The sequence below is a fragment of the Martes martes genome (genome assembly GCF_963455335.1).
Source record: "Martes martes genome assembly, chromosome: 7".
NCBI lineage: Eukaryota > Metazoa > Chordata > Mammalia > Carnivora > Mustelidae > Martes > Martes martes.
The window spans coordinates 563,727-589,442 of record NC_137894.1 but is presented as its reverse complement, the minus strand read 5'-3'; the positions used below and the strand labels follow the sequence as shown (position 1 = coordinate 589,442).

At 64.7% G+C, this 25,716-nt stretch overlaps 1 protein-coding gene across 1 annotated transcript in view; it reads left to right on the top strand.

Moving 5' to 3' along the window:
* ADAMTS7 (ADAM metallopeptidase with thrombospondin type 1 motif 7) overlaps positions 1–25,716 on the top strand; it is a gene marked incomplete at its 5' end in the record, with an annotated part of 38,466 nt that extends 12,750 nt beyond the window's left edge. The window contains 16 exons of the mRNA XM_080808666.1: positions 7,403–7,547; positions 8,321–8,413; positions 8,698–8,843; positions 9,963–10,132; positions 10,313–10,446; positions 11,331–11,451; positions 12,400–12,644; positions 12,832–12,973; positions 14,585–14,711; positions 14,976–15,189; positions 15,517–16,869; positions 17,737–17,889; positions 18,192–18,365; positions 18,456–18,602; positions 19,130–19,292; positions 21,294–25,716. Of these exons, the coding sequence (XP_080664792.1) occupies positions 7,403–7,547; positions 8,321–8,413; positions 8,698–8,843; positions 9,963–10,132; positions 10,313–10,446; positions 11,331–11,451; positions 12,400–12,644; positions 12,832–12,973; positions 14,585–14,711; positions 14,976–15,189; positions 15,517–16,869; positions 17,737–17,889; positions 18,192–18,365; positions 18,456–18,602; positions 19,130–19,292; positions 21,294–21,451 (3,685 nt within the window). The 3' untranslated portion in view covers positions 21,452–25,716. The remainder of the gene's footprint in view (positions 1–7,402; positions 7,548–8,320; positions 8,414–8,697; positions 8,844–9,962; positions 10,133–10,312; positions 10,447–11,330; positions 11,452–12,399; positions 12,645–12,831; positions 12,974–14,584; positions 14,712–14,975; positions 15,190–15,516; positions 16,870–17,736; positions 17,890–18,191; positions 18,366–18,455; positions 18,603–19,129; positions 19,293–21,293) is intronic.

Here is a 25,716-nt window from a genome sequence, read left to right as displayed (position 1 = left end):
TAGTATAATATCCTCTAGTCCCATTCACGTCATTGCAAATGGCAAGCTTTTGTTCTTTTTGATGGCTGTGTAATATTTCAGAGTGTGTGTGTGTGTGTGTGTGTGTGTGTGTGTGTACACCACATCTTTACCCATTCATCTGTCGAGCAGCTCTTGGGCTGCTCCCATATCTCGGGCATTGTAAGATAATGCTACAATAAACAGGGGTGCATGTATCCCTTCAAATTAGTATTTTTGTATCTTTGGTTAAATACCTTGGTGCAATTGCTGGGTCGTAGGGTAGCTCTATATTTAACTTTTTGAGGAACCTCCATCTGTTTCCCAGAGTGGCCGCCCCAGCTTGCATTCCCACCAACAATGTAGGAGGGTTCCCCATTCTCCGCATCCTCGCCAACACCTGCTGTTTCCTGGCTTGTTGATTTTAGCCATTCTGGCTGGTGTGAGGTGGGATCTCACTGTGGCTGTAAATTGCACTTCCCTGATGATGAGCGATGCTGAGCGTCTTTTCATGTGTCTGTTGGCCATCTAGATGTCTTCTTTGGAGAAATGTCTGTTCGTCTCCTGCCCATTTTTAGTTGGATTATTTGTTTTGCGTGTTGGGTTGTATCAGTTCTTTATATATCTTGGATACTAATCCTTTATTAGATATGTTGTTTGTAAATACCTTCTCCTGTTCCACAGGTTGCCTTTTAGTTTCGTTGATTGTTTCCTTCACTGCGCAGAAACTTTGTGTCTTGATGTAGTCCCAATAGTTTACTTTTGCTTTTGTTTCCTTGCCGGAGACATAGCTAGAAAAAAGTTGCTATGGCCAACGTCAGAGAAATTACTGCCTGTGCTCTCTTCTAGGATTTTTATCATTTCATGTCTCATGTTTAGGTCCTTAATCCATTTTCAGTTTATTTTCGTGTATGGTATAAGAAAGTGGTCTCGTTTCATTGTTCTGCATGTGGCTGTGCCATGTTCCCAGCACCATTTGTTGAAGAGACTGTCTTTTTTCCATTGGATATTCTTTCCTGCTTTGTCAAAGATTAACTGACCATGTGTCTGTGGGTTTGTTTCTAGGCTTTCTGTCCTGTTCCATTGATCTATGTATCTCTTTTTATGCCAGGATCATAGTGTTTTGATTCCTACAGCTTTGTAGTATATCTTGAAGTCCGGAATTGGGATGCCTCCGGCTTGGCTTTTCTTTTTCAAGCTCGCTTTGGCTATTTAAGGTCTTTTGTGGTTCCAACCAAATTGGTTGTTCTAATGCTGTGGAAAATGCTGTTGGTGTTTTGATCAGGGTTGCATTAGATCTGTAGAGTGCTTTGGGAAGTGTGGATATTGTAATAATTTTTGTTCTTCTAACCCATGAGCATGGAATGTTTTTCCATTTCTTTGTGTTGTCTTCAATATTTTGTAGTTTTCGCAGTACAGATCTTTTTCCTCTTTGGTTAAGTTTATTCCTAGGTACTTTATTATTTTTTGTGCAATTGTAAATGGGATTTTTTTCTTAGTTTCTCTTTTGCTGCTTCACTGTTAGCGTGGAGAGATGCAATCGATTTCTGTATGTTGAGTTTGTATCCTGGGATTTAGTTTTTTGGTTGAGTCTTGAGGGTTTTCTATATATAGTATCACATTCTACTTCTTCCTTACCAATTTGGATGGCATTTATTTATTTGTTTATCTATTTATTTTGTCTGACTGCTGTGACTAGGACTTCCAGTACTATGTTTTGTAAACGTGGTGAGCATGGACATTTTTGTCTTCTTCCTGATCTTAGAGGAAACGCTCTCAGTGTTTTATCGTTGAGTGTGATGTTGGCTGTGGATTTCTCATATGTGGCCTTTATCATGTTGAGGTTCATTCCCTCTCATCTGAATCTACGTTGTTGAGGGTTTTTATCATGAATGGATGTTGTACTTTGTCATATGGGTTTTCTGTGTCTTTTGAAAGGACCACATGGTTTTTATCCTTTCTCTTACTCATGTATTGCATTGATCAATGCGTGAACCTTGCAACCCCGGAATAAATCCCACTTGATTTTTTAAGTGTATTATTGGATCCAGATTGCTGGTGTTTTATTTATTTTATTTTTATTTTTTTAAAGATTTTTATTTTATTTATTGGACAGACAGAGATCACAAGTAGGCAGAGAGAGGCAGAGAGAGGGGGAAGCAGGCTCCCCGCTGAGCAGAGAGCCCGATGCGGGGCTTGATCCCAGGACCCTGAGATCATGACCTGAGCCGAATGCAGAGGCTTAATGCACTGAGCCCTCCAGGCGCCCCTGGATTGCTGGCATTTTATTGAGAATTTTGGGATCTATGTTCATCAGGGGTCTTGGCCTATTTTAGTGGGGTCTTTGTCTGGTTTTGGCCAGGTAATGCTGGCCTCAGAATGAATTTGGAAGTTTCCTTTCTTTTCTGTTTTTTAGAATCGTTTGAGAAGAACAGGTATTAACTCTTCTTTAAGCGTTGGCAGAATTCATCTGGGAAGCCATCTGGTCCTGGACTGTGGTTTGTCAGGAGTTTTTGATGACTGATTCTGTTTCATTGCTGGGATTGGTCTGTTTAAATTTTCTATCTCTTTCTGATTTCTTTTTGGGAAGTTTTAGGTGTCCAGGAATTTATCCATCTCTTCCATGTTGTTCAGTGTGTCGAATCGTAGTTTGTCTGAATTACAGCCCTTTGTATTTCTGTGCTGCCTGTCGCTCCTTCTCATCTTTCGTCTCTGGTTTTGAGTCCTCTCTCTCCTTTGTCTCCTGTCTCCTCTCTCTGTCTCTCTGTCTCCTCTCTCTGTCTCCTCTCTCTGTCTTGATGAGTCCAGCTAAAGATGTACCAATTTTGTTGATCTTTTCAAAGTTGCCTATAAAACCTTACCCTGGTTCCATTGATCTGTTCTGGTTGTTAGTTTCTATCTCACTTACTTCCGCTCCGATCACTGTCCTTCCTTCCTTCCTTCCTGCCGGTTTGGGGTCTTGTTTGGTCATCTTTTCCTGGCTCCCTCGCAGGTAAGGTGGTTGGGTCATCTCCGTGAGACTTTCTTTGCTTCTTTAGACCTGGTGGATACTTTTCCCCTAAAACTCCCGTCTTTTCTGAAAATGTTCCTGTGCTACTTGATCATTTGTATTTTCCCCTTTTGGAACTCTCAACGTTCAGCTGTTCTCACATTCTTTACATTTTTTCTACTGGTTTTTCTCTCTGTTTTCTGGAGGACATCCTATGTTCACCCTTCTGTTAATTTTTTTCCACTATACTTCGAACTTGTACTTCCTTATTTGCTAAATCCTCCTGTCCGTTACCCCGTGTCCACAGTCGCGGCTTTCTCGCTTCTCTTTGAGGTCATTCCTTACGTGGGTTAAACTCTTTTCTTCTGCAGCCTGCGGTATCTTTCTTTCCTTAATTTAGTTTTTATTTATTTATTTAATACATTTTGTTTTGTTTTATTTATTCATTTGGCTGAGAGAGGACACAGCGAGAGAGGGAGCACACGCAGGGGGAGCGGGAGAGGGGGAAGCAGGCTTCCCGCCGAGCAGGGAGCCTGATGCGGGGCCTGATTCCAGAACGCTGGGATCATGACCTGAGCTGAAGGCAGACGCTTAACGACTGAGCCACCCAGGCGCCCCCTTTCCTTAATTTTGAAAACCGTTTCATGGTAAAGGATTTAAGCCAGTTCAGCTTCCTCTCATGCCCAGGAGGCGGCCCTGGGATACCAGCTGGGAGGCGTCGGCCCGGCAGGCTTCTGGAGTCGGTGCGGAGGGAGCGGCCGGGGAGGGGCTGTGTCTTCGGGCACAGCACCGAGGGCCCTTTCTGGAGTGGTTCTGTTTCCCCAGAGATACTCTGCTCTTGTCCCGGAGCTGTGAGTCTGGCCGTAGCATTCTGGCACCAGGTGGGGAAGGGCCTTGGTGGGTTCCCGTCCTTCCCTGTGTGCACTCACACGTCCCCTTCTCTGTAGGTCCCTCTGTAGGTGTCCCAGGGCCAGATCCCCCGGGTCAGCCTCTTCAGAGAGTGACCCCGGCTCTCTGCAGGCAGGGAGGTGGCCATCCTCTGGCCCCAGGGGCGGGGACGTGGAGGTGGGGTCTGATGTCTCCTGTCCCCAGCCCCGGCCTCCATGGCTCCTTGGGCCCTAAGCCTGAGCCCGGGTCGGGTTCCGCTCCTGGCTGGTCTCTCCAGCAGGCCCCGGCCTCAGACTCTCACAACCCCCAGCTCCGCCCTCACTCACATCGGCTTTCTGGAGTCCAGGATTTCGCTGACATTTGTCCTGCGTCCTCGTCACCGCCCCCTTGCCTTGTGTCCTTGTTTATTCTTTTGCTGTCATCCTCGTTGGGGGGGGCGTGGAGCTCCGCCTGACATGTTTTTCGAGAAGTCCCTCACTGTGGGTTTACGTGGGGACGTGAGCGTGTCCCCTGTGGGTGTGAGCAGGGACTCTGGCCTGTGCGGCGGAGGGATGGCTGCGGGCCGGCTGGGGTCATGGTCAGGGCCTGGACTCTGGCCTGGGCTCTTGCCCGTGTTGGCAGACACGTCCCATAGGGCTCCTGACAGGTTGCCTCGCGGCGGCCGCTAGCGTCCGGCCTGTCGCCAGCCTCGTGGTTCAAGTTCGGTGCCAGTGCCTCTCACCACGACTTCTAAGCAGCCCGGTAAGACAGGTCTGAACCAGCGTGGTAGCCCCGGCAAGGAGAGCAGGCCTGGAAAAAGTCCCAAGGGCGTGTCTCCTGTTCCCCCCCACCACGCGAGGGGAGTCTCCCCCACAACACCCCCAGGGCCTGTTCCCAGCTGTCCCCACCAGGGAGCCGCCCAGCACCCTGCCTGCAGGGCACACACGCACACACGGGGTCTCTGTGCTCTTTGCTGGAATGTATGAGGGCCTTGGCTCAGGGCCTGGGGCGAGGGCGGGAAGATCAGGCCAGAGCCTGAGCCTGCTGGGGCCTTTGGGCCGTTGGTGGGGGGGCACCGGGAGGAGGGGCACCACGAGGGGCCTTGTGAGGGCAAAGGCCGGAGAGAGGCAGGCCTGTGTGGAGGCCGTTTCCCCGCCCCTGCACCCTGGAGGGCCAGGAAAGGGCCAGGAAAAGGGGGTCCCAGGCGGGAGGCACGGTGCCAGCCTGTCCTCCGTCTCCCTGCTGGGGTTGGACGGGCTTCACCCAGTAGGGTCTGGACGAGTGACAGCGCATGGACTCTGGGGCCAGGCAGCGTTCCCTGGGCCTGGGGGAGGCTCAGAGGCCCTCGCAGGCCGCCTGGCTTTCCCTAGCGGACCGGAGCTCCCCGGCCCCCCTGCAGACATCTCTGGGCGTGTGTTCGCGTGAGGGGCCTGGCGGGGAGCCGGCCGGAGGAAGGAAGGGCTGGCGGCCGCTGCCCGTGTGACTTTCCCGGGTAGATGCTGCTATTTATACCTCTGTAGCTCGGGCTCCCTCGGGCAGCCTTGGCCTCTGGAGATGGGGTCCCCCAGGGAGCGGGACGGGTGGCCCAAGGCTGCCTGGCGGAGTGTGGAAGGGGGGTGGTGCCGACTCCCCATCAGCACTTGGGCCTGAATATGGCCCTGATATTGGTGGCGGGTCCCGTGTGGGTCCCCAGTGCTCCCGACCCCTCACACACATATCGGATGGGTGATGTCCCACAGGACATGTCATGTCATGTCCCACAGGACGTGACACACGGCAAGTTCCAGCCAGGAGACAAAGGCCAGACTGGGGCTGCTGCCGAGGCCGGTCGGACCCCGAGCCGGAGGAGCCCCCAGCCTGGGTCTGAGTCAGAGGGGTGGGCCAGCCCTCCTAGCCGAGTGTCTTGAATGGCAGGAAAGAAGGAGCCCCAGGGCCAGGCTGACCCTGCCCCCCACACCCCCAGCTGACGCTTTGCCCCAAGGGCCAGGCCAGCGGTCAGAATGGGCATTTCTCTCAGCCGGGGCTCCGCTGCCAGGGTTTCGAACTTACACTGGGGTGAAGCATTTGAGGTCAGGCGTATGGGTGGAGGGGAGGAGGCCTGCCCTGGGGCCGCCTGGCCAGTGGGTGTGTGTGGCCACTGGCAGCTTGGGCCAGCATCAGAGCCTGACCTCTAGGGCCTGGGGGTGACCCAGGGCAGGGGACGCTGTACTTCGGGCCCTGCGTGTGTGTGGAGAGGGAACAGGTGTTTGAGGAGCGACCAAGAAGCTGGCCGGTGATCACTGGGGGGCAGAGGCCTGGGTCCCCTCGCTACTCATTGCCAACACTCAGTCTGCTTTCCACTGGCATGGGTGGTCCAGGTGGTTTGGGGAGGGGTCGCCAGGGTCCTCCGCAGGGTCTAATCTCAGAGGCTGTGTTCTCCGCCGCTCCAGGTGGAGCTCGGGCCTCAGGAAACCCCACAGACACCCACCTTACCCTAGCCCCCACAGCTCCCCTCTGAAACTTGGAACTCCTAGATCCCAGAGGCTCCCTGCCCCGGCTTCCCCGTATCTTTCACCGGCCCCGCCGTCCCGTGGTGTCTCCTCTGTGCCTGTCAGACCCCAGTACCTGTCACCTCTGCCCTTCTGACCCTAACGAGGATCCTCTGCTTATCTGGTCCCCCGCCTGCTACCAGCCACCCTAAGCACCCCAGACTGGAAAACTGGAGGGTTTCTGCCGACCCTCCCCTGCCCGGCTGGGGTGTCCTTGCTGCCTGGGCCAGCTAGCTACCCGTCGCCCCCAACCTCAGCTCTCACCAGCTGCTGCTGCCCCGAGGGAGGTCCGGAGACACTTCTCTGACTCCTGCAGGACAGCAGTGAGCCCTGGGCTGGGTGCTCGACCTTAGGGGCGTGGCCAGGGCAGCGGGATGAACACTGGCCCCCAGAGGCGACAGCTTTGCCCAAGGGGCCCAGGGTGAGACACGCTGGCAGAGGTGGGTCCGAGCCGGCCTGGGATGCCCTCTGCAAGGCCCTTCTGCCTCCGTGTGCCCTGCCTGCTGGTGTGGGTCCCCTGCCGGGGAGGGCTGAAGAGGGCGGGCAGGGCTTTCCCTGGCCCCCTGGGCGGTCATCCCCCACAGAGACCTGAGACCTCAGCCCGGGGCGGGGCGGACAGGGGCAGCTGCTCTCTCAGGGGCCAGCTGATGCTCTCCAGATCCCAGAGCGAGGGGGCCCCGGCCCCAGGCTGCAGGGTGGCGGCTGCGGGAGCTCCGGGCAGGGCCAGGGGCCGCCTGGGCTGGAGAGTTTCCGCAGGAGGGCGTGCAGAGCAGGCAAGGGAGCGGCTCGTGCGAATGTGTGACCCCGGGGAGTGGGGCACTTTGTTCAGGGGCCAGAGGGCCTGGAGGTCAAGGGGAGGGAGCGGGAGCACCCTGAATGCTGGCTTGGGGATCAGAGGGCGGGCTGCAGTGAGCAAGGAGGGTTGGTGCTCTGTGCCCTCCCCTCGCCTCCCCTCAGAGGCCTCCCCCGTGGGTCTCTCAGGCTGCCCCCCTTGCCCTGTCCTCCTGTGCTCTCTCTGCAGCCGAGGGTGGGGCCTGTGCTTGGACGACTCCCCCAGCAAGGATGTCATCGACTTCCCTTCTGTGCCACCCGGGGTCCTCTACGATGTGGGCCACCAGTGCCGCCTCCAGTACGGGGCCTACTCCGCCTTCTGCGACGACATGGACGTGAGTGTGGGGTGCGCACAGGGTGGGGGCTGCCTCCCAGCCTGCGGTGTGCGCTGGTTTGGGCTCGTCCCCTTATGGGGTGCCTGGGAGACACCACGGGCTGTGGGATCCGCCGCGGCTTGGGTGGCCCAGACCCAGGTCCGACTGCTGGGTGGGCCCTTTGCGGACTGTGGCTTCGGGCCAGCCCCTCCTCCCAGGGCTGCGTTATAAAGGGCAAAACAGAAGCTCCGGCTGCGTGGCCCCGGGGAAGATCGCCTGAAGTGAAGGCCACCACCGTGTGAAAGAGTCCCCAGGCTTGTCGGGGGGTGTCTTTCTGGCGAGTGGGCGGGGCTGGAAGAGGTGTGGGTGGAGCTGGTATGAGTGGGCGGGGCTGGTTATGAGTGGGCGGGGCCGGGAGAGGCATGGGTGGAGTTGGTACGAGGGTGGGTGGGGCTGGGGATGGTGTGGGTGGAGCTGTTGTGAGTGGGCGGGGCTGGGAGGTGAAGCTCTGGGGGCGAGTGGGTGGGGTTAGTTGCGAGTGGGCGGGGCTGGAAGGGCTGTGGGTGGAGTTATGAGTGGGTGGGGCTGGGAGGTGTATGGGTGGAGCTGGTAGGAGTGGGCGGGGCTGGAGATGCTCTGAGCAGCAAACCCCAGGGCCGGGCACCCCAGCACCGCATGGTTGGGGGAAGATGGGAGGGGCCCACTGGGAGTCCCATCTGCAGCCCCACCGCCTTGCCATCCCCCAGAGGCCCCAGGCAGGGGTGAGAGTCTGGCCTGTGTTGTCCTCCTTGCAGAATGTGTGCCACACTCTGTGGTGCTCTGTGGGAACCACCTGTCACTCCAAGCTGGACGCGGCCGTGGATGGTACCAGGTGTGGGGAGAACAAGGTAGGGGTGCCGCAGCCCCGCTGTGGGGGGAGAGGCCCGGCTCCCGTCGTGCCCGTGTTCTAGGGGCTGCCTGTTTCAGACGGACTGGAGCTCCTAGCAGAGCCCCAGCCTCTCCGGCCCTCGGCCCGTCTGCGGAAAGTCAGCACAGGGGCTCCGTTCCGTTTTACTCCTGCTTTGCCCCTGGGTGGGCCTGGGTGTTGGGGGACTGGGAGGGGGCCCCTGACTCCATCCCGGCGGGGATGACTGGCGGCCCTCGGTGGCGTTTCCACCCCCGTCTGTCTCAGTGGTGCCTGAACGGGGAGTGCGTGCCCGTCAGCTTCCGGCCCGAGGCCGTGGACGGCGGCTGGTCCGGCTGGAGCGCCTGGTCGGTCTGCTCGCGGAGCTGCGGCGTGGGTGTGCAGAGCGCTGAGCGGCAGTGCACGCAACCCGTGTGAGTGCGGGGCTGGGGACACCAGGGGCGGGTAGGATGGGGCACCCTGAGCAGAGTCAGCCCCAGCCTCCTGCACTCCCAAGTGTCCCCATGGAGACCACGTCCAGAGTATCCAGGGCCGCCTTGGGTCACTCAGGGGGCATCCTGGAGGCAGGCAGAGTCCCGGTGCTGGCCGCAGTGCAGAGAGGGGGATGGCAAGGCCCAGCAGCTCAGGAACTGGCTGGAGGGAGGTTAGACCCTGGACCTTAGAGGGGTGAGGGTTCAAATCCCCTGTCTACCCCTCCTCTGGGTCTCACTTTCCAGGGAAACCGTACTCTGGGGTGACTGCAGCAGGCAGCCCCCAGCAGAGCTAAAGCATGAAAACCCCAACTAGTCAGTGGGAAGGGCTTCGTAACGACTCACATGGGAAGTGCCTGTGGGTCTGAGACCAGAGGGGACAGATGTGTGCCCTGGGACAAGTGACTTCATCTCTCTGGGCCTCAGTTTCCCCACCTATAAAGGGTGATCTGAAGAATCAGAGAGGCTGAGCCAGCGGTAGTGTGGACCGAGGAGCTCCTTGGCTCCTTCGGACGAGCCCTCTCGGCGAGGCTGCCCCTCTCGGTGCGGGACTCAGAGCTGGCCCGGTCTAGGGCCCAGTGCTCGGCATCCTGGCCTGGGCTGGGTTGGGGGCAGCCACCCTGGCCCAGATAAGGGTGGGGTTTAGGTGCTGTGCTTGCGGGTGCCACCAGGAATGAGTCTGCAGACACGGGGGATCCTTGGGACCTTGGGTCTCCTGGGTCGGAGACGGGGTGCTGGCCCCTTCCCCAGCTCGTCTCGGGCTCCTGACAGCACCCTGCATGGGCAGCACGTCCCCGTTTGACAGGCAAGCAGCCTGGAGCCCAGACAGGGCCGAAGACGTGCCCGGGGGCGCACCGCAGGGTGGGGGCAGAGCCAGCTCCCAGCAGCCCCGGGCCCCCCGCAATCCCGCAGGTCCTCACACACAGGGAGAGGGTCTGGGCCAGAGCCGGGGGCGGCGGGCGCTGGAGTCCCCAGAGGCAGCCCGAGGGCTCGCTCCCGGACCCAGGTACGCCGTCAGCGCTCAGCGCGTGCTCCCTCGGCCCCACCCGGCTCTCCCCACAGGCCCAAGTACAAGGGCAAGTACTGTGTGGGCGAGCGGAAGCGCTTCCGCCTGTGCGGCCTGCACGCCTGCCCGCCCGGCCGCCCCTCCTTCCGCCACGTGCAGTGCAGCCGCTTCGACGCCACGCTCTACAAGGGCCAGCTGCACACGTGGGTGCCCGTGGTCAATGACGGTGAGTCCTGCCGCCCGCGGGCCGCGGCAGCCCCGGGGCCGGGTCCCGGGGGCCCGAGGCCACCCAGCCCAGCGCGGGGCCCCACTCCCCCGCGATCAGCCTGGCTGAGAGCCGGCCACCCGGGGCCTCCCTGACTCCCGCCTTGGTTGTCCCTCGTGTCTCCTCCGCTTGGGGCCCCAGTGAACCCCTGTGAGCTGCACTGCCGCCCGTCCAGCGAGTACTTTGCTGAGAAGCTGCGGGACGCCGTGGCCGACGGCACCCCCTGCTACCCGGGCCGGCCCGGCCACGACCTCTGCATCAACGGCATCTGCAAGGTGTGCCTGAGCCGGAGGAGCGTTTCCCCCGCCAGCCCCCCGTGGGTTCCCTCCCAACGTCCCCTGCACCGGCTTCCCCGCCGGCCCCGCCCCTCCCCAGACTGTGCTGTGGGCTTCCCAGCTCTGCCGTCCCATCAGCAGAGACCCCCACCCCTTCCGGCGCCGGGGCCCCAGACTCTGCACCGCGGACCTTCTCACGCCCTCCCTGCCCACCGTCCACGTCCTGCCCTGTGCAGCCCCCGCCGGAAAGCTGGTTCCCAGCCACGGCCCCGTGCCCTTCTGCGTCCATGACCCCAGGCAGCGGGTCTCTCTGTCCTAGAAAGGCAACCCATCCCTGCCTCCGTATCACAGGGTTCAGTGAGGCCGCTGCAGGGACCGTCGGGGCTCGGGCTGGCCGAGTGCGTCAGTGTTTGCTGGCGACACGTCCTCTTCTTTCCAGTGCCAGCGGTGGCCTTTCCTCCTTGCCTGTGTCCCTCTCCCCCTGCAGTCCCCCGCCTTGTAGCCCCTGGGGTTGGGGAGCAACAGGGAGGTGCTCGCCCAGGGCCTTTGACATTGATCCCTGCTTCTGGGAGACTCGCGTCCACCCTGGGTGGGCATCCCTGGGGTGCCCGTGCCCTGCCTGCTCTGTATTCACAAAACTTGCCCTCTCGTGCCTCATGCCCCTCAGCGTGGCTTTACGGCCCCGACCTCCCCGTTTCTCCCCGTTTCTCACTGGGGAAGCGCACTCAGGGAGGCGGAGGGTCCCACCTGAGATCAGAGGGCACGACTGGTGGGCAGGCCTTGAGCGAGGAGGCCTCTCCTCCCCGCTCTGGCAGACCCTGGCAGCTGGGGCCGGGGCTGGGGGCTGGCAGCCGGCACGAGGGCCTCCCTCCCGTGTATTCCAGAACGTGGGCTGTGACTTCGAGATCGACTCCGGGGCCGTCGAGGACCGCTGTGGCGTGTGTCACGGCAATGGCTCCACCTGCCACACCGTGAGCGGGACCTTCGAGGAGTCTGAGGGTCTGGGTACGGGCCGGCGCCCCTGGTGGGGGGAGCTCCTAGGTTGGTGTCCCCTCCTTGGCCCCCGGGGTTCCCACCCAGGCTGGAGATGGGAAGCAGGGAAGCCGCCCAGGCTGGTCCTGGCACTTGTTGGGGCGCCTTGGCCCAGATGTGGAACTGTCTTCAGAGGGCATCCTCCTGCCTGGGGACCCGGGTTGGCTGATCAGGGCTGATGACGGGTGGCCCCAGACCTGAGGAGGCTTCAGAGACCCCAGAGCCACTCCCACACCCCCGGGTCTGTTTCACAGACATTGCTTGAGTGCCTACTGTGTGCTCGGGGAGGAGGGCACAGAGGCGAGGAGCTCACGGTCTGATGAGTGGCTGAAACGTTTAGCGTGGAGCGTTTAGTTTAGGCCAAGAGCACTGTGGAAGGAGGTCCTGACCGGGGGCGTCCGCAGGGACTTCCTGGAGGAGGTGGCAGTTTAGCTGAATCATGAAAGGCTCAGGGGAGGTGGGAGAGCTGTCCAGGACTGTGAGGTCGGGTAGCCATAGGCTCTGAGTGCCGGGCCGGGACACCCAGCCGCAGCCCACAGAGCCCAAGGCACGTTACTTCGTTCCTTGGGTCTCAGTCTCCCCATCTGTCAGACGGGGGTGACGGCGGTCCCCGTGCCCTAGGGTGAAGCACGTGGAGTCCGTGAAAGGACAGTGAGGCTGGCAGCGAGGACAGCGTCCAGGGGAGGGGCCAGGCTGGTGGCACGGACCGCAGCCCGGTGTCCGGGAGGGGTGAAAACGCGTGGGTCCCGGTGGCAGGACTTCAGGGGCCTTCGGGGACTCGCTAGGTGACCTAGGACCGAGGGATGCCTCTGCCTCTGCGGAGCTCAGAATCTTGAGCTCTTGGTGGAATCAGCTGCCTGGGGGCCGGGAGGAGAGGGGACGACCACGCCCCTTACCCTTGGCACCGTGCCCGGCCCACAGGCTACGTGGATGTGGGGCTGATCCCGGCCGGTGCCCGTGAGATCCGCATCGAGGAGGTGGCTGAGGCCGCCAACTTCCTGGCCCTGCGCAGTGAGGACCCCGAGAAGTACTTCCTGAACGGGGGCTGGACCATCCAGTGGAACGGCGACTACCAGGTGGCGGGCACCACCTTCACGTACGCGCGCACTGGCAACTGGGAGAACCTCACGTCCCCCGGCCCCACCGACGAGCCCGTCTGGATCCAGGTGCCCGCCCCCTGGGACTCGGATGGGGGAGCAGGGGTGGGGCCTGAGGGATCCAGCACCCCCCCGCCCCCGCCTGTCCTACGGCCGCCCTGGGGCCCAGAGTGGCTGGGCTCGGCTCCTTGGGGATGGCTGTGTGGGTGGGTAGAGGGGACACCCGGTGCTCACGGCCCTCGCCCGCCGCCCCCAGCTGCTGTTCCAGGAGAGCAACCCCGGGGTGCGCTACGAGTACACCATCCACAGGGAGGCGGACGGCCCTGGCCAGGTCGAGCCACCCGAGTTCTCCTGGAGCTACGGGCCCTGGACCAAGTGCACGGTCACCTGCGGCACAGGTGAGGACGGGTCGGCCCGGGGTCTCTGGGCAGCGGGGCCGGCTTCCGCCTCCGGCTCAGTGCTGGTTGGCGAGCGCCCACGGACTGGAGCGCTGGCCCCTGGATCCCCGCAGCCCCGCGTCTGGAGTGGGGCTGCCGAGAGCCGTGTCTTACGGGTCTGCCGGGATGGGGGCAAGGCCAGCACCACGCTGCATGCGGCCCCCAGAGGCGCCACGGCCATCCCGCCCTTTGCTCGCACGGCTCACCCCGACTGGCCTCCCGCTTGTCCCCGCCCTGTGCCGGAGACCTGACCCAAGGCCCCCGCGAGTGTGGCCCTGTGCCTTCCCAGCTTCTGCTGCAGACAGGCCGCTGCCCCCAGGTACCCCCACTGCCCCTCAGTGTCCGGGGAGCTCGGCCTTGGGAATCCGGGACAGACATCTGAGCGTTCCCAAAAGTGCTCGTTTGATGATAAGATGAACGCTGGCCCCCCGAACCTTGGCACAAATCTTCAAAAGCCGTTAGAAGGCTCTTGTGCCGTATAAGCATCGCTAAACGAAAAACCGTGAAAGCAAATCCACTGGATAAACTAGACGCCGGGGCCTTGTTCGGTGGAGGGGTGGCGGCCGTCGGGGCTGCGTGCTGAGCTGTGGGTGCGGTCCCCGGCCCCAGCTGGCTGGAGCGGCTCAGGCCCCGGGGCGCGGTCCAAGCTGGCGGGACGGCCTGGGGTGCTCTTGAGGACCCAGGAGGTTCCTGCTGTCAGTGAGTCCCCCTCACACTTGTCGAGATGGCTCTCCCCTGGCCTTTTGTGGTCCAGGCAGGAAGGAGGGGCCTGGGGCTGGCCCCCACCGGGGACTTGTGCCCTCTTCTCCCTGGGACTGTGCCCTAGACCTCCCTCGGTGCACGGGGACTCAGCAGGGGCCACGGTTACCTTGCACAGCAGAATTCTGTTAGGGAGGGAGGGCGGGAGTAGGACGTGGGAGGCTCGGGCTGAGGAGATCCACTCTCCTGGGCTGTGAGGGAAGCAGGGACGAAGGCAGAGCCTGCTAGAGGGGTCCTGCTGCTGGAGACGGGGCGGGGGGGGTGCGTGGTGAAGGTGCGTGGCACAGCCGGGCAAAGACCCAGAGGCAGGTGGCGGCAGGACAGGAGCGTTGACAAAGGTGGAAGGGACTGCGGGGCTGGAAGGAGTGTCTGTCTGCTCGGGGGAGGAGAGGTGTGATGAGTTTCCTCGCTGCTCCCCCTTTTCTGAGCACGGACCCTGCTGGGAGGGAGCCACTCAGGCTGGGGTTGGGTTGGCAGGACCCCATGGTGTCCTCACTCGCTGGCAGCTTTGAGGCAGGTATTACAGTTACAGACAAAGACGCTGAGGTTTGTCTTTGTGTTTGAGAGGCCCAGTGAGCTGCCCAAGGCCTCCCAGCTAGGAAGCCAGGGGGCTGGCCCCCGTCCCCCGAGCCTGCACACTCTGCTCCCCCTCCAGGGCCAGAGGTGAAGGCCGGGAGGACAGTGAGGAGGAGGAGGGAGGACTTGCTCTGGGAGCGACTAGCAGAGTGGGTGTGGGCTTGTGGTGGGGTGCAGGGCGGCTCAGGTGGGGGCACCCTCGGTGCCAGGCTGAGGCTGAGCCCCCGCGGCCCCCAGGTGTGCAGAGGCAAAGCGCGCACTGCACCGAGCGACAGGCGGGGCCCGTGGACGAGAGACACTGTGACCCCCTGAGCCGGCCCGACGACAGGCAGCGGAAGTGCAGCGAGGAGCCCTGCCCAGCCCGGTGAGCCGGCCCCCCACCTGCCCCCCCTCCCCGGGGACCCCAGAGGAGCAGAGGGAGCAGGGCAAGGCCTCTCTTCCCAAGCCCCGGGGGCTGACTGTCCCCGCCCCGCCCGGCCTGCCCGGGACAGCCCAGGTGGTGTGTGTTTGGGGGCTCAGATGGGCTCGGGACTTGCCCGGCTCCCCCAGGGGTGAGACGGGGAGGAACACGGGGGGCTGCGCCCTGAGCCGTGGGGACCCCGACGCTGACAGCCCGGGTGCCCGGCAGCTGGTGGGCAGGAGAGTGGCAGCAGTGCTCCAGCTCCTGCGGCCCCGGGGGCCTCTCCCGCCGCGCCGTGCTCTGCATTCGGAGTGTGGGGCTGGATGAGCAGAGCGCCCTGGAGCCGCCCGCCTGCGCCCACCTCCCCCGGCCCCCTGCCGAGACCCCTTGCAACCGCCACGTGCCCTGTCCGGCCACCTGGGCCGTGGGGGACTGGTCTCAGGTGAGCGTCAGCACGGGCGGGCCCGGCCCCAGCTCCGCCGTCAGGCTTGGTCTGCGGGCAGGTGGAGGCCATCTTCACGGAGCCCTGACCGCGAGGCCCCATGGCGGGAGGGAGGGAGGTGGGGGCATCCCCCAGCTGGCCCGTGTCCCCACAGCCCTGGGGACGAGGCTGCCCGGCAAGCCGCTGCCACCACCGGGCATGGTCTCGAGTTGGACAGGGCTGGAGAGGGCGGGCCGAGACCTCTCGTCCGACCTCAGGCAGGGGCAGGTCCCCCACTGGGCCCCAGCTTCCCCCGGTCTGTGCCCCTCAGCCTGGTTTCCTCTGCAGTGCTCGGCGACATGTGGGGAGGCCACTCAGCACCGAAGTGTCCTCTGTACCAACAACACCGGCGTCCCCTGTGATGAGGCCCAGCGGCCAGCCGCTGGGGCCCCCTGCTCCCTGCCGCCCTGTCCTCGGGGCCCGGACCCCGAAGGCTCAGGCAGCGGCTCCTCCAGCCGTGAGCTCTTCAATGAGATCGATTTCATCCCCCCCCGCCTGGCCCTACGCCCTCTGCCCCCCTCATCCTTTGAGCCGGCTGCCATGGGCAATGCCATCGAGGAGGACCCGGAGCTGGGCCCGCCGGGGCCCGTGTTCGTTGATGATTTCTACTACGACTACAACTTCATTAACTTCCACGAGGACCTGTCCTATGGGCCCTTCAATGAGCCAGACGCAGACCTGGCAGGGGCAGGGGACTGGACGCCCCCACCCTTGAGCAGTCCTGCTGGGTCCCCCACAGGCACCCCCCTGCCGGCGTCAGAGCCTCCTGGGACCGAAAAGGAGGGGGCACTGGGAGATGGGACCCCTGCCCCTTGGCCCAGCCTGGCTGGCCACTCTCTGGCCCCACCCTCGGAGCAGGCCCCTGGGAACCCCCTGGTCAATTTCTTACCTGAGGAGAACACCCCCACCGGGGCCCCAGACGTGGGGTTCCCCAGCTGGCCCTGGCCCCCCGCTTCAGTCGGAGGCATGGAGACACCTGCTGCCCCTGGGGGCCAAAGCAGGCTCCCGGGAGGGGGAGCCAGCCGGAGCCAGCCGCACCCCCCACGCTGGCAGGGTGCCAACGAGCTCTCTGAGGACGAGGAGGACGACTTAGACCCCCAAACAACCAGCCTGCCCCAAGGACCCCGCCCCACGTCTCCCCCCTTGCCCTCCTTCAGCACCAGCCGTGCTTCCCCCAGTCCTGACACAGGAGATCCGTGGACGGTGGGGACTGTGGCCTGGGAACCAGCTCTGGGCGGTGGCCAAGGACCTGTGGACACCAAGCTGTGGCCCCCCGTCGGGGGAACTCCTTCCCCTCCTCTTCCCCCAGCTACCTGGGGCGGGGACAGCCCCCTGGAACCGGGCACTCCCACCCCTTCAGCCCCGTGGGACCTGCAGACTGTGGCTGTGCCAGGAACCTTCCTTCCGATGCCCACCCCTGGCCTCGAGCACACGTTTTGGGGGCTGGCCCCAGGACCTGTGGGCCAGCCGGAAGGCCCTGGCTCTGAGGCACCCCCGAGCCCCGTGCTGCTGCCTGCACCGGCTCAGGACAGTTTGGCCAACAGCAGCGGAGTCCCCGAGGCCAAGGCCCCGGACCCCGGCCTGGCCGAGGACCGGCCACCGGCCGGGAATGCCAGCTGGGAGGTGGGAAGCTGGAGCGAGGTAAGGCGCCGGGGTCGAGTAGGCCCTGCTGACCGCGTACTCGTCGGGAAACGGGCCCTGCCTCCCGGGAGTGTGGGGATGCCGGGATCCGGGGACCAGCAGCCCGTGACCCCAGATCATCCTGTTGCCCTCCGTGTGCCCCTGGGGGCAGTCTGTCCTGTCAGCCTCAGGTTCCCATATGAGCAGTAAGGGGGGTGAGGGGCCCATCTGCCAGTCTCGGGGTCTCCCGAGGTCCGTGCCTGAGCAGCACAGGGGGCCGCAGTGCAGGGAAGGCGGAGTCGCACACGGAGCGCCGCAGCCAGGAGCCCCGTCCCTCGGACTCCAGCTTGCGTGCTCCCGGCACTGCCCGGGACAGCTGTGCTGGTGTGGAATCCCTTCTGGGGCCCCCAGGCCCAGTGGGCTCCCCTGGGGGCAGTGGGGCTCAGCCCGGCTCCTCCAGGGGCCGCTCAGGGCCTCGCCACCTGGAGCCCCCTCAGGGGCCCCACCCTGCTCGGTCAGGGGCCGCGAGGTCTGAACTTGACGGACGGAGGCTGAAGGGCGCCTGCACATCATCCATGTGGAAGTTGTGTCCAGACCCCACATTTTGGGGTGGGGAGGGACAGGCAGGGACTCCACGAGGGATCCAGACTCCCTTCCTAGGGGACTTTGGGGAACAGTGAACCTGGTCGTGACCGCGAGGCCCCCTCCCGTGTCCCATGTGAGTGGGGACAGTTGCTCGCGAGGCGTCTCCTTGGAGGCGGGTGGAAGAGCCCATTCTGCAGGTGGGGAAGGCGAGGCGCTGGCTCCCCCGCCCCGCGATGGGCGGCCCCGGCTGGGGGGGCACGGGGTGGTGCCCGCCCTCAGCCTGTGCCCGGCCCCGGTCCCTAGTGCTCCACCACCTGTGGTCTGGGTGCCGTCTGGAGGTCCGTGCGCTGTAGCTCTGGCCGCGAGGACGACTGCCCTCCCGCTGGCCGGCCCCAGCCCGCCCGCCGCTGCCACCTGAGGCCCTGTGCCGCCTGGCACACGGGGAACTGGAGTAAGGTGTGTGGGCCTCGGGGTGCATGCCAGGTCCGCCCGGCCCCCCGTGCAGGCTGGGGCAGGGGGGCTCTGCCCCTCCGTCCTTGGGCTCGTCCGGCTGCCTCGTCCCCTTTCCCCAGGTTGCTTGGACCTGCTGCGAGCCCGTGGGCTGCCGGCCGCCCTCCCCCTCGGGGTTTCACTGTCCCTGCCCCTCCCTTGTTTGTCCCCATCCACCTGTCCCCTGGGCGGCTGCCCTGGCTCCTGGCCAGCTCTCTCTGGGTTGGGGGGGGCACGGGGTCTGCTCACCCCACACCCCTGGCCTGCAGTGCTCCCGCAGCTGTGGTGGGGGGTCCTCCGTGCGGGATGTGCAGTGCGTGGACACGCGGGACCTGCGGCCGCTGCGGCCCTTCCACTGCCAGCCAGGGCCGGCCATGCCGCCTGCGCGCCGTGCCTGCGGGCTCCAGCCCTGCCTCAGCTGGTACACCTCTTCCTGGAGGGAGGTGAGGCTGGGAGAGCCCAGGGCGGGGCGGGAGGTGTCCTCAGACTCTGGCCGCACCCCAGCCCTCTCCCTGCCTGTCCCACCCTTCCAGTGCTCGGAGGCCTGTGGTGGTGGCGAGCAGCAGCGTCTGGTGACCTGCCCGGAGCCGGGCCTCTGTGAGGAGACGCTGAGACCCAACAGCACGCGGGCCTGCAACACGCACCCCTGCACGCAGTGGGTGGTGGGGCCCTGGGGCCAGGTGAGCCAGCCCGCGGGTGAGGTTAGGGTCCCGCAACCCAGGCCTCCCTCTCAGGAAGGCATCACCCCGTGCTGTGCACCAGGCTCTCTGGTCACCACACACGGTGGTGGCAGCCAGGCGAGGGCCCCACCGTGCCGACGAAAGGAAACGGGCAGGTGCTAGGGGGCCGGGGTGAGGCCCACAGGGCTCAGTGGTTGGAAGCAGAGGCCCGGGGCAGGCCTTCTGATGGGGGTGCAGGGGTGAGGCCTGCGGGACTCAGTGGTCGGAAGCCTGACTGGGGATGGAGGGCCCTGGTGGAGGCACTTGCCACCGCCTCCTCTTGGCTGCCCATGGCTGTGGCCAGCCCTGCCGTCCCGTGTCAGGGTTTGCCCCCCACCCTCCGGGGGCTCCTGGGCCCCTCCCTGGCCCTGCAGGGCTCTGAGGGGGCGGGGTGGGAGGCGGCGGGTGCAGGGACTCGCCCAGGGGTGCCCTGCCGCCCAGGTCCCAGCCTGGCCAAGGGGGACCCTCACCTCCCCCGCTCTGCGCAGTGCTCGGCGCCCTGTGGCGGCGGCGTGCAGCGGCGTCTGGTCCGGTGTGTCAATACGCAGACGGGGCTGCCCGAGGAAGACAGCGAGCAGTGCAGCCACGAGGCCTGGCCTGAGAGCTCCCGGCCGTGCGGCGCCCAGGACTGCGAGCTCACCGAGGCACCCCGTGAGTCGGTGGCGCCGTGCGCGGGGCCGGGTGGGGAGGACCAGGAGACGGGATCCTCGGTGGCCCACGGAGGACTGTGAGGCTGCGGGCCAGAGCTAAGGGGGCCCAGCCTCATGGGCGCCCCGCGGGCACCCCTCTCTAGGGCAGGAAGGGGGGAGGCAGCAGATATAGCCCCCAAGTCACTGTGTGACCTCCAGCAAGCTCCCTTTCCTCCTGATGTCCATGACGCACTGAGTGAGGCCAAGCGTGGGTGAGCCGCCGGCCCCCACTCTGGCTGGAGGAGGGGTGCCCAGAGCACGCACCGTGGCCGCAGAAGGTGGCCTCCCTGCCAGGGTCTGGCTGGCCGCTGGTGGCCGGCCCCTTCCTAGCCAGCTGTGTCCTCCTGGAAGAAGGGCCCGAGCCAGAGGTGGCCAGGGACCCGGCGCACTTGCCTTCCGGCAGCCCAGCCTCCCGGCGCTGCTGAGCGCAGGAAGCTGGCCCTGGACTCACACCTGGGCCCCCTCCCAGCTGTGTGGCCTTGGGCTCCACTTCCTGGGCAGCCCCCAGGCCTGGGCAGGGTGGGGAGAGCAGGAATCAGGCACTGGGGGGAGGGCCCAGGAGGTGCTCGGGGAAGGTGGGGTCACTGTCGGTGCGGGCAGCCGCCGTGAGGTCAGGAAGAGAGCTCAGGGCCCCCTCTGTCAGTGGGGGGACCCTGGCAGCTTCTGTGCCTCTCAGCCGCTGTCCCCCGCCCTGAGGACAGAGTCTGCGGCAGTCATGGTGGCCGTCAGTGCCTCAGGGACTTGCCCCCACCTGCCGTCTCGATGCCACGGGCTCCTGGCGGCCCTGGTCCAGGCCCAGAGAAGCGGCCTTGCCACGGGGCGCCGCCCAGGCCTCCTCCCAGCCCAGGGCCCCAGACCCCCGCAGGGGTGCCGCTTGCCCTGCCCCGACGCCGGCCCCCTGTGGGACTTCCCAGCAGCGGCTACAGCACCTGCCTCCACATGGGGGCCGTCCGCCGCTCCTTGCCACCCCTCACACTGGGCTCGGGGCCACGGGAGCTTGGGTGGCCGGGCTGTCTGCTGGGAACGAGGCCAGGGGGTCGCGTGGACTGCAGGCAGGGGGCTGGGGGGCTGGTTACGTGGCTGAACCGCCAGGTGTCCCCCATGAGGCATTCAGGGTGGAGGCCGGTGCGGGGAGGGCACTGGGACGCCAGGATCCTGGAGCCCCAGGATGTTTTGATGGTTTGGGGGATGTGTGGCAAGACATTTAGAAAGCCTGGAAACTCCAGGGTGTGTGGTCACCACGGTGAGCAGCTGACCTAGCGTGACCCACATCCGTTTGTGGGGAGGAGGGTCACCGGCAGAGGAGGGAACTGTCCCCCCGCCCCCCGAGGTTAAGCCGCTTGCGTGAGGTCACACGGTGAGAACAGGACGCAGGTCTGCGGCCGACAGCTGCTGCCTCCTGCCCTCCGCCGGGCCCACGGCTGTGCACGGCCGTTCCTTTCCTCCTCCCCCGGGACGTCTGCGGGCGTGAGCTGGGCAGCTGGGGGCCGCCCGCGGCAGCGGGAGCAAGGCCAGGAGGCTGGAAGCGAAGTGCTTCCCAAAATAGCTCCGATAAGCACAGGGCGGGAGGGCCAGCCAGCGGCAGCCTTCCCCGTCCCTGCTCCGGAGGCCCAGGTTGTAGGGGGAGAGCCCGGGCCCACCCGCTCTCCCTGGGCCTCTGACCCGGAAGCTGAGGCGGAGGCCGACCTGGGGGGCTGCAGGGGGTCAGCAGGGATGGAGAGGGGCGGCAGGCTGGCTGGCTTCTCAGGAGCACTTGAGTTGGTCAGGGTGGGGGTCCCAGGGCCTTTCCCCTGGAAAGCGGGGTGTAGCCGGGCCAGTTCCCCAGAGACCTAGATGGGGACAGGTGGGACAAGGCCAGCGACAGCTGGAGCCCCGAGACCCTGGGGGTGGCAGGCGGCCCGCCGTGGGGTCCAGGCTCCATCCTGAGGGGCCTCCCCACCCTGCCTCCCCCCTCACCCCGCAGGCTGCGAGCGGGACCGTCTGTCCTTCGGCTTCTGTGAGACCCTGCGCCTGCTGGGCCGATGCCAGCTGCCTGCCGTCCGCACCCAGTGCTGCCGCTCCTGCCCCACTCCGGGCCACGGAGCCCCTGCCCGCGGCCATCAGCGCGTCGCCCGCCGCTGATCATCCCCGTCCGGGCCGCACGGATCCGCCGACCCCTCACCCAGACGCACGGACCTCACGCCCCGCCGGGGGCTGCACCCCGAAGGTGCTAACCCGGCCTGCTGGTGGCGGGCTGGGGACCCCTCCCCCAAGAAAAAGTATTTTTTTAACGGTTTGCATAACCTTTATTATTATTATACATAAACGAGCACCCCCAGTTCTAACGTGCTGTGTGGCTTTCTCTCACACCGGGAGAGTTTCAGGGCCCGTCTCCTGCTCTCGTCCTCCTCACGTGACGCCGAGCTGTATGGTGGCTTCCGTGGGCCGCGGGGAGCAGTGGTCCTGGCCACGCTCGTTCTGTGCCCCAGCTCAGGCCCCGGCCATTCCCCTGCGTCCCCACCCCAGGGCCTGAAACCACTGTCTCACGGCGACCGGCTCACGGCCCACCTCGGGCAGTAGGGACTGCCCCCTGGGGATGGCCTTGAGGGCTCTGGGACCCCCACGTTAACTCACCTGCACCAAAGGGAGGTAGCGGCAGCTCCGTGGAGTCTGGTGACCTCCCAGGGGTGATGGGGCCGCTGGCAGGAGCCGATGGTGGCCCCCATTTGTCCCTTCCCGCCGTGGGTCCCGTGTTCAGAGATGGCTGGGCGGGTCGTAGCTGGTTCTGTCCCCCCGCCAGACCTCCACCCACGGAGCCGGGCCCCTGAATGCGGCAGCAGGGGGCGGAGGTGCTGCAGGGGGGTCCTGGGCTTCAGCCTGGCCCCGCCAGACCCAGCCCCTCCTCTGGGAAGTGGCCGTGTCATTTGGAGCCTTCTCCCCAGTGCTCCTGGGGCCTGGAATGCCCCTTCTCCAAATGGGGGACAGAGAGGTTCAGGGAGGTCCAGGCCCCCAGATGCCTACAGGGGACACGTCCTGTGACGCGCATGGCGGTTTCTGAGCTGTGTGTGGTGGGGTGAGGACCACGCGGCCCCTTGTGGCTGGCTGGGGACAGGAGGGGACCGTGGAAAATCACTCCCCAGGGACCGAGAGCGAGAGACCCAGCAGCCGCTAAAGCCAGCCGCAAGTGCCAGCCGGTCCCTCCGAGGGAGGGACGGAGGGCAGAGCTACTCTCCGGCTTCCTACTCTCCGCTCACACCCCAGAGCCCTTCCGGGAACACGCCCCACGGGGCCCAGGAAGCCCCCGGCTCAGTGTGGCTCCAGCCAGGCCCTCCTGGAGCCCCCCTCCCGCTAGCCGCTGCCCCTGCAGGCCCCAGGGTGGCTGCATGCAGGGACAGGTGGGCTGAAGTCACTCCGGAAAGCAAGTCTCCCGGGCCCGTGAGAGTCCCAGCATCGCTGCGCAGTCGGGGAGGAAGGGGCACCAGACTTCCTTCCTGTGTTTGCGACAGCGCCGCAGCCCGAGGAAGCCCTGGGGACCCACGCTCCGTAGCGGCTTCCCGGGGCCGGCGCAGTGCATGGCGGCAACCCTTCCGAGGACGGGGCCTCTGCCTCTGGGCTCCTGCCCCACGCCGAGCGTGGGGTCCCTGTCCAGTGCTGTTACCTCAGGTGCCCCTGGCCTCGCTGAGTCTGTCCCGGGAGGAGACAGCTCAGCCCATCCTTATCCGCTCGCTCTGGAAACCCCCCAGCGCCCCTCCCCCACACCGTGGAAACACATTTGGTCTTAATCAAGCTCGCGTGTGTTCCCGACGGTGGGGGTGGGGGGGGTGGCGCCCCCGCAGCAGCTGGGCCGGAGCAGTCAGCCCAGACAGGAGGCAAACAGCCTGTGACTCAGGCGGGCAGGACGCAGCCGTGGCGGGGCACTGGGGGGCTGCTCCGGCTCCCGACTGAAGCCCGGGACCCAGAGCGCTCCCCTCGGTGCCCCCAGGTCCCCTGCGGCCTGACCGCGGCTCCCAGGGCTGCACGGCCGACCGAGACCCCCGTCCCGCGCACCCGGGGCAGACCGAGAGCGTGGACCTAGAAACAACCAGCTGGCAGGTCGGATCTGCCCTCCCCCCAGCGAAGTCCTGTCCCCTCCGAGCCCCATCACGAGGGACTGTAACTGCATCTCAAACCAGAACGTTATACAAATTAGTAGTTTATTTGGCCTTTTAGTATGACTGTTCCAAAATTTAACTCAGAGAAACCGCAGTGACACCGAGGAAGGTCACCTGCCACCGCCCCCCACGCAGCCCCCGAAGCAGCCGCCAGCCTCCCCCGCCCCCCGTCGGGGCTGCCCCAGGCGGGCCCAGCTGCCCAGGGCACGTGCAGGAAGACGGCCCCGCACAAAGCCGGGGAGGGGGGGTCTGTGCATGAGTATGAACACTGTGCTGGCGATTTGCCTAGAATACTTCCTCCATCGACACGACGGGCAGGAAAGCTGACTCGGTCCAGCCCTGGGCGCCCTGGGGGCCGTGGGAGGGCGGGGCGCGCTGGGACGCGCTACTTAGAAGCCGCCACATGGCAGCGAGGGGTCGTGTCGGCCGCGGGGGGGCGCAACTTCGACTGCTCTGTTCCTCTCTCTGTCTCACACACACACGCGCGCACACACATGCACACGGAGCTGTTCCCAAAGGAGAACACGTTATATAAAATAGGTGTACGTAATCTAGAAAAACCTTGATAAAAATAGTCTATAAAAATATAAACTGTAGTGAAAAATATACAAAAGTATAAACAGACGTTCAGCTTGTGAAACACCCAAGCAGTCCCTGTGCACGCCAGCAGCTGCCCTGCACTGTGGGCAGTGAGACGCGGGCACACGGCCTGCTGCTCTCCACCCCGCCCCCCGTCCGGGCCAGGCTGAGCCCCCCCGCCCGCCGGACACCCAGGGATCGGGCGGCCCCGGCAAAGTGTCCCCTGTCTGCTCCCCCCACGACCGCGCCGCTCTCACGGCCACCGCCCGGCCACGGACAGCTCCCTGGCGACATGAGCATGGCCCTGCCAGCTGCGCCCCAAACCACAGCTCCAGCCGCACACAGGCACCTGCGCCCACCTCCGGTGTTTCGAAGAGGGGCCCTTCTGGGGCAGAACAGACACAAGCAGCCCAGTCCGAAAGGCAGCATCTTCCCCCAGGATGCGACTGTTTGGGGAAGTCAGCTTGGAAATCAGAGCCCGACCCTGCGGGGCCTCCCCGCGGCTGTGCCCCCCGCCAGTCAGCTGCCCGGGGCTGTGGCGGGCACAGTCTGCGGATGGCGGTGAGACACGTCCCGAGCCGACCTCCAGCAGCCACCCCCGTCCCCCGCCCCGGAGCGCTGGCGCGGCGGGATCGGGGACGGTCTGCTGACCGATGAAGCAAGAGCCGCCTTCCTGGGTAAGGCCTCTTTGCAGAGCCTCAAAAAGACGGTGCCCCCGGTCTGCAGAATGGTGTGGGCAGCCCGACCCGCTGGAGGCAGTGGGGACCCCGCAGCCAGGACCCCGCAGGCCCTGCGGAGGGGCGAGGTTGCCTGCAAGGACACACATGCTTCTAGGCTGCACCGGGGGGGGGGGGCGCTCACCCAAGCTGCGTCCCAAGCGATGGCACTGGTCCAGCAGGCAGAGACCCCAGCATCGGTGGACAGGGTCACCCCCTGCCACACTGCTGCCCTGAAGGGCATCCCCAGAAGCTTCCAGCGTCCCCTCTGGCGGGGCCTGCCCCGGCAGTGGGCCTGCTGTGCAGAATGGACTGTCGTCCCCACACGGTGACTCCACGAGTCACTCCGCAGACGGAAGGCCTTCCCCAGAACCTCCCGGAGCCGAGCTGGGCAGAGCGTGGGGCGGGACAGCCCAGCCACCCGCCGACAGCTGAGGGGGCCAGGGGAGCATGGGGTGTCCGGAGGGCCACGGGGCACCGCGGGCGGCTCCCCCAGCACAGAAGGCCGCGGGTTTCCACGGGCAGCTTCTGAACGCGGACGCGCTCGGTCCGCTCGCCTCACGGCCCCCGAAACAGCCGCGCTCCGGCCGGGGGGTGGGGTGGGGGGCGACGAGCGGCACAGTGGGCCCGTGCACGGGGGCGACACCCACGGCCCACGGCAGGTTCCCGGGGTGCAAGCCGTGCACAAAGCCCGGACGGATGCGGTCACCAGGCTCTGGAAAGTGGCCAGCAGTTCCCCCGGGGCGCACCGGGCAGCACCCGCCCCGCACGAGAAGGCTGGATGCAGAACAGACCCACCCGCGCAGAGTAAGAAAGGGCAGCGCGGCCACGGACGTCCGCCCCGCAGACTTCCAGAGGCCACGGGCACCGCGTTCCGGCTTCCCGACTAGCAGAGACCCCCGCCGGGACCCTCTGGCACACTTTGGTTGTGAAAGCAAGAGCAGCGTCCTGGGGTGGGGGG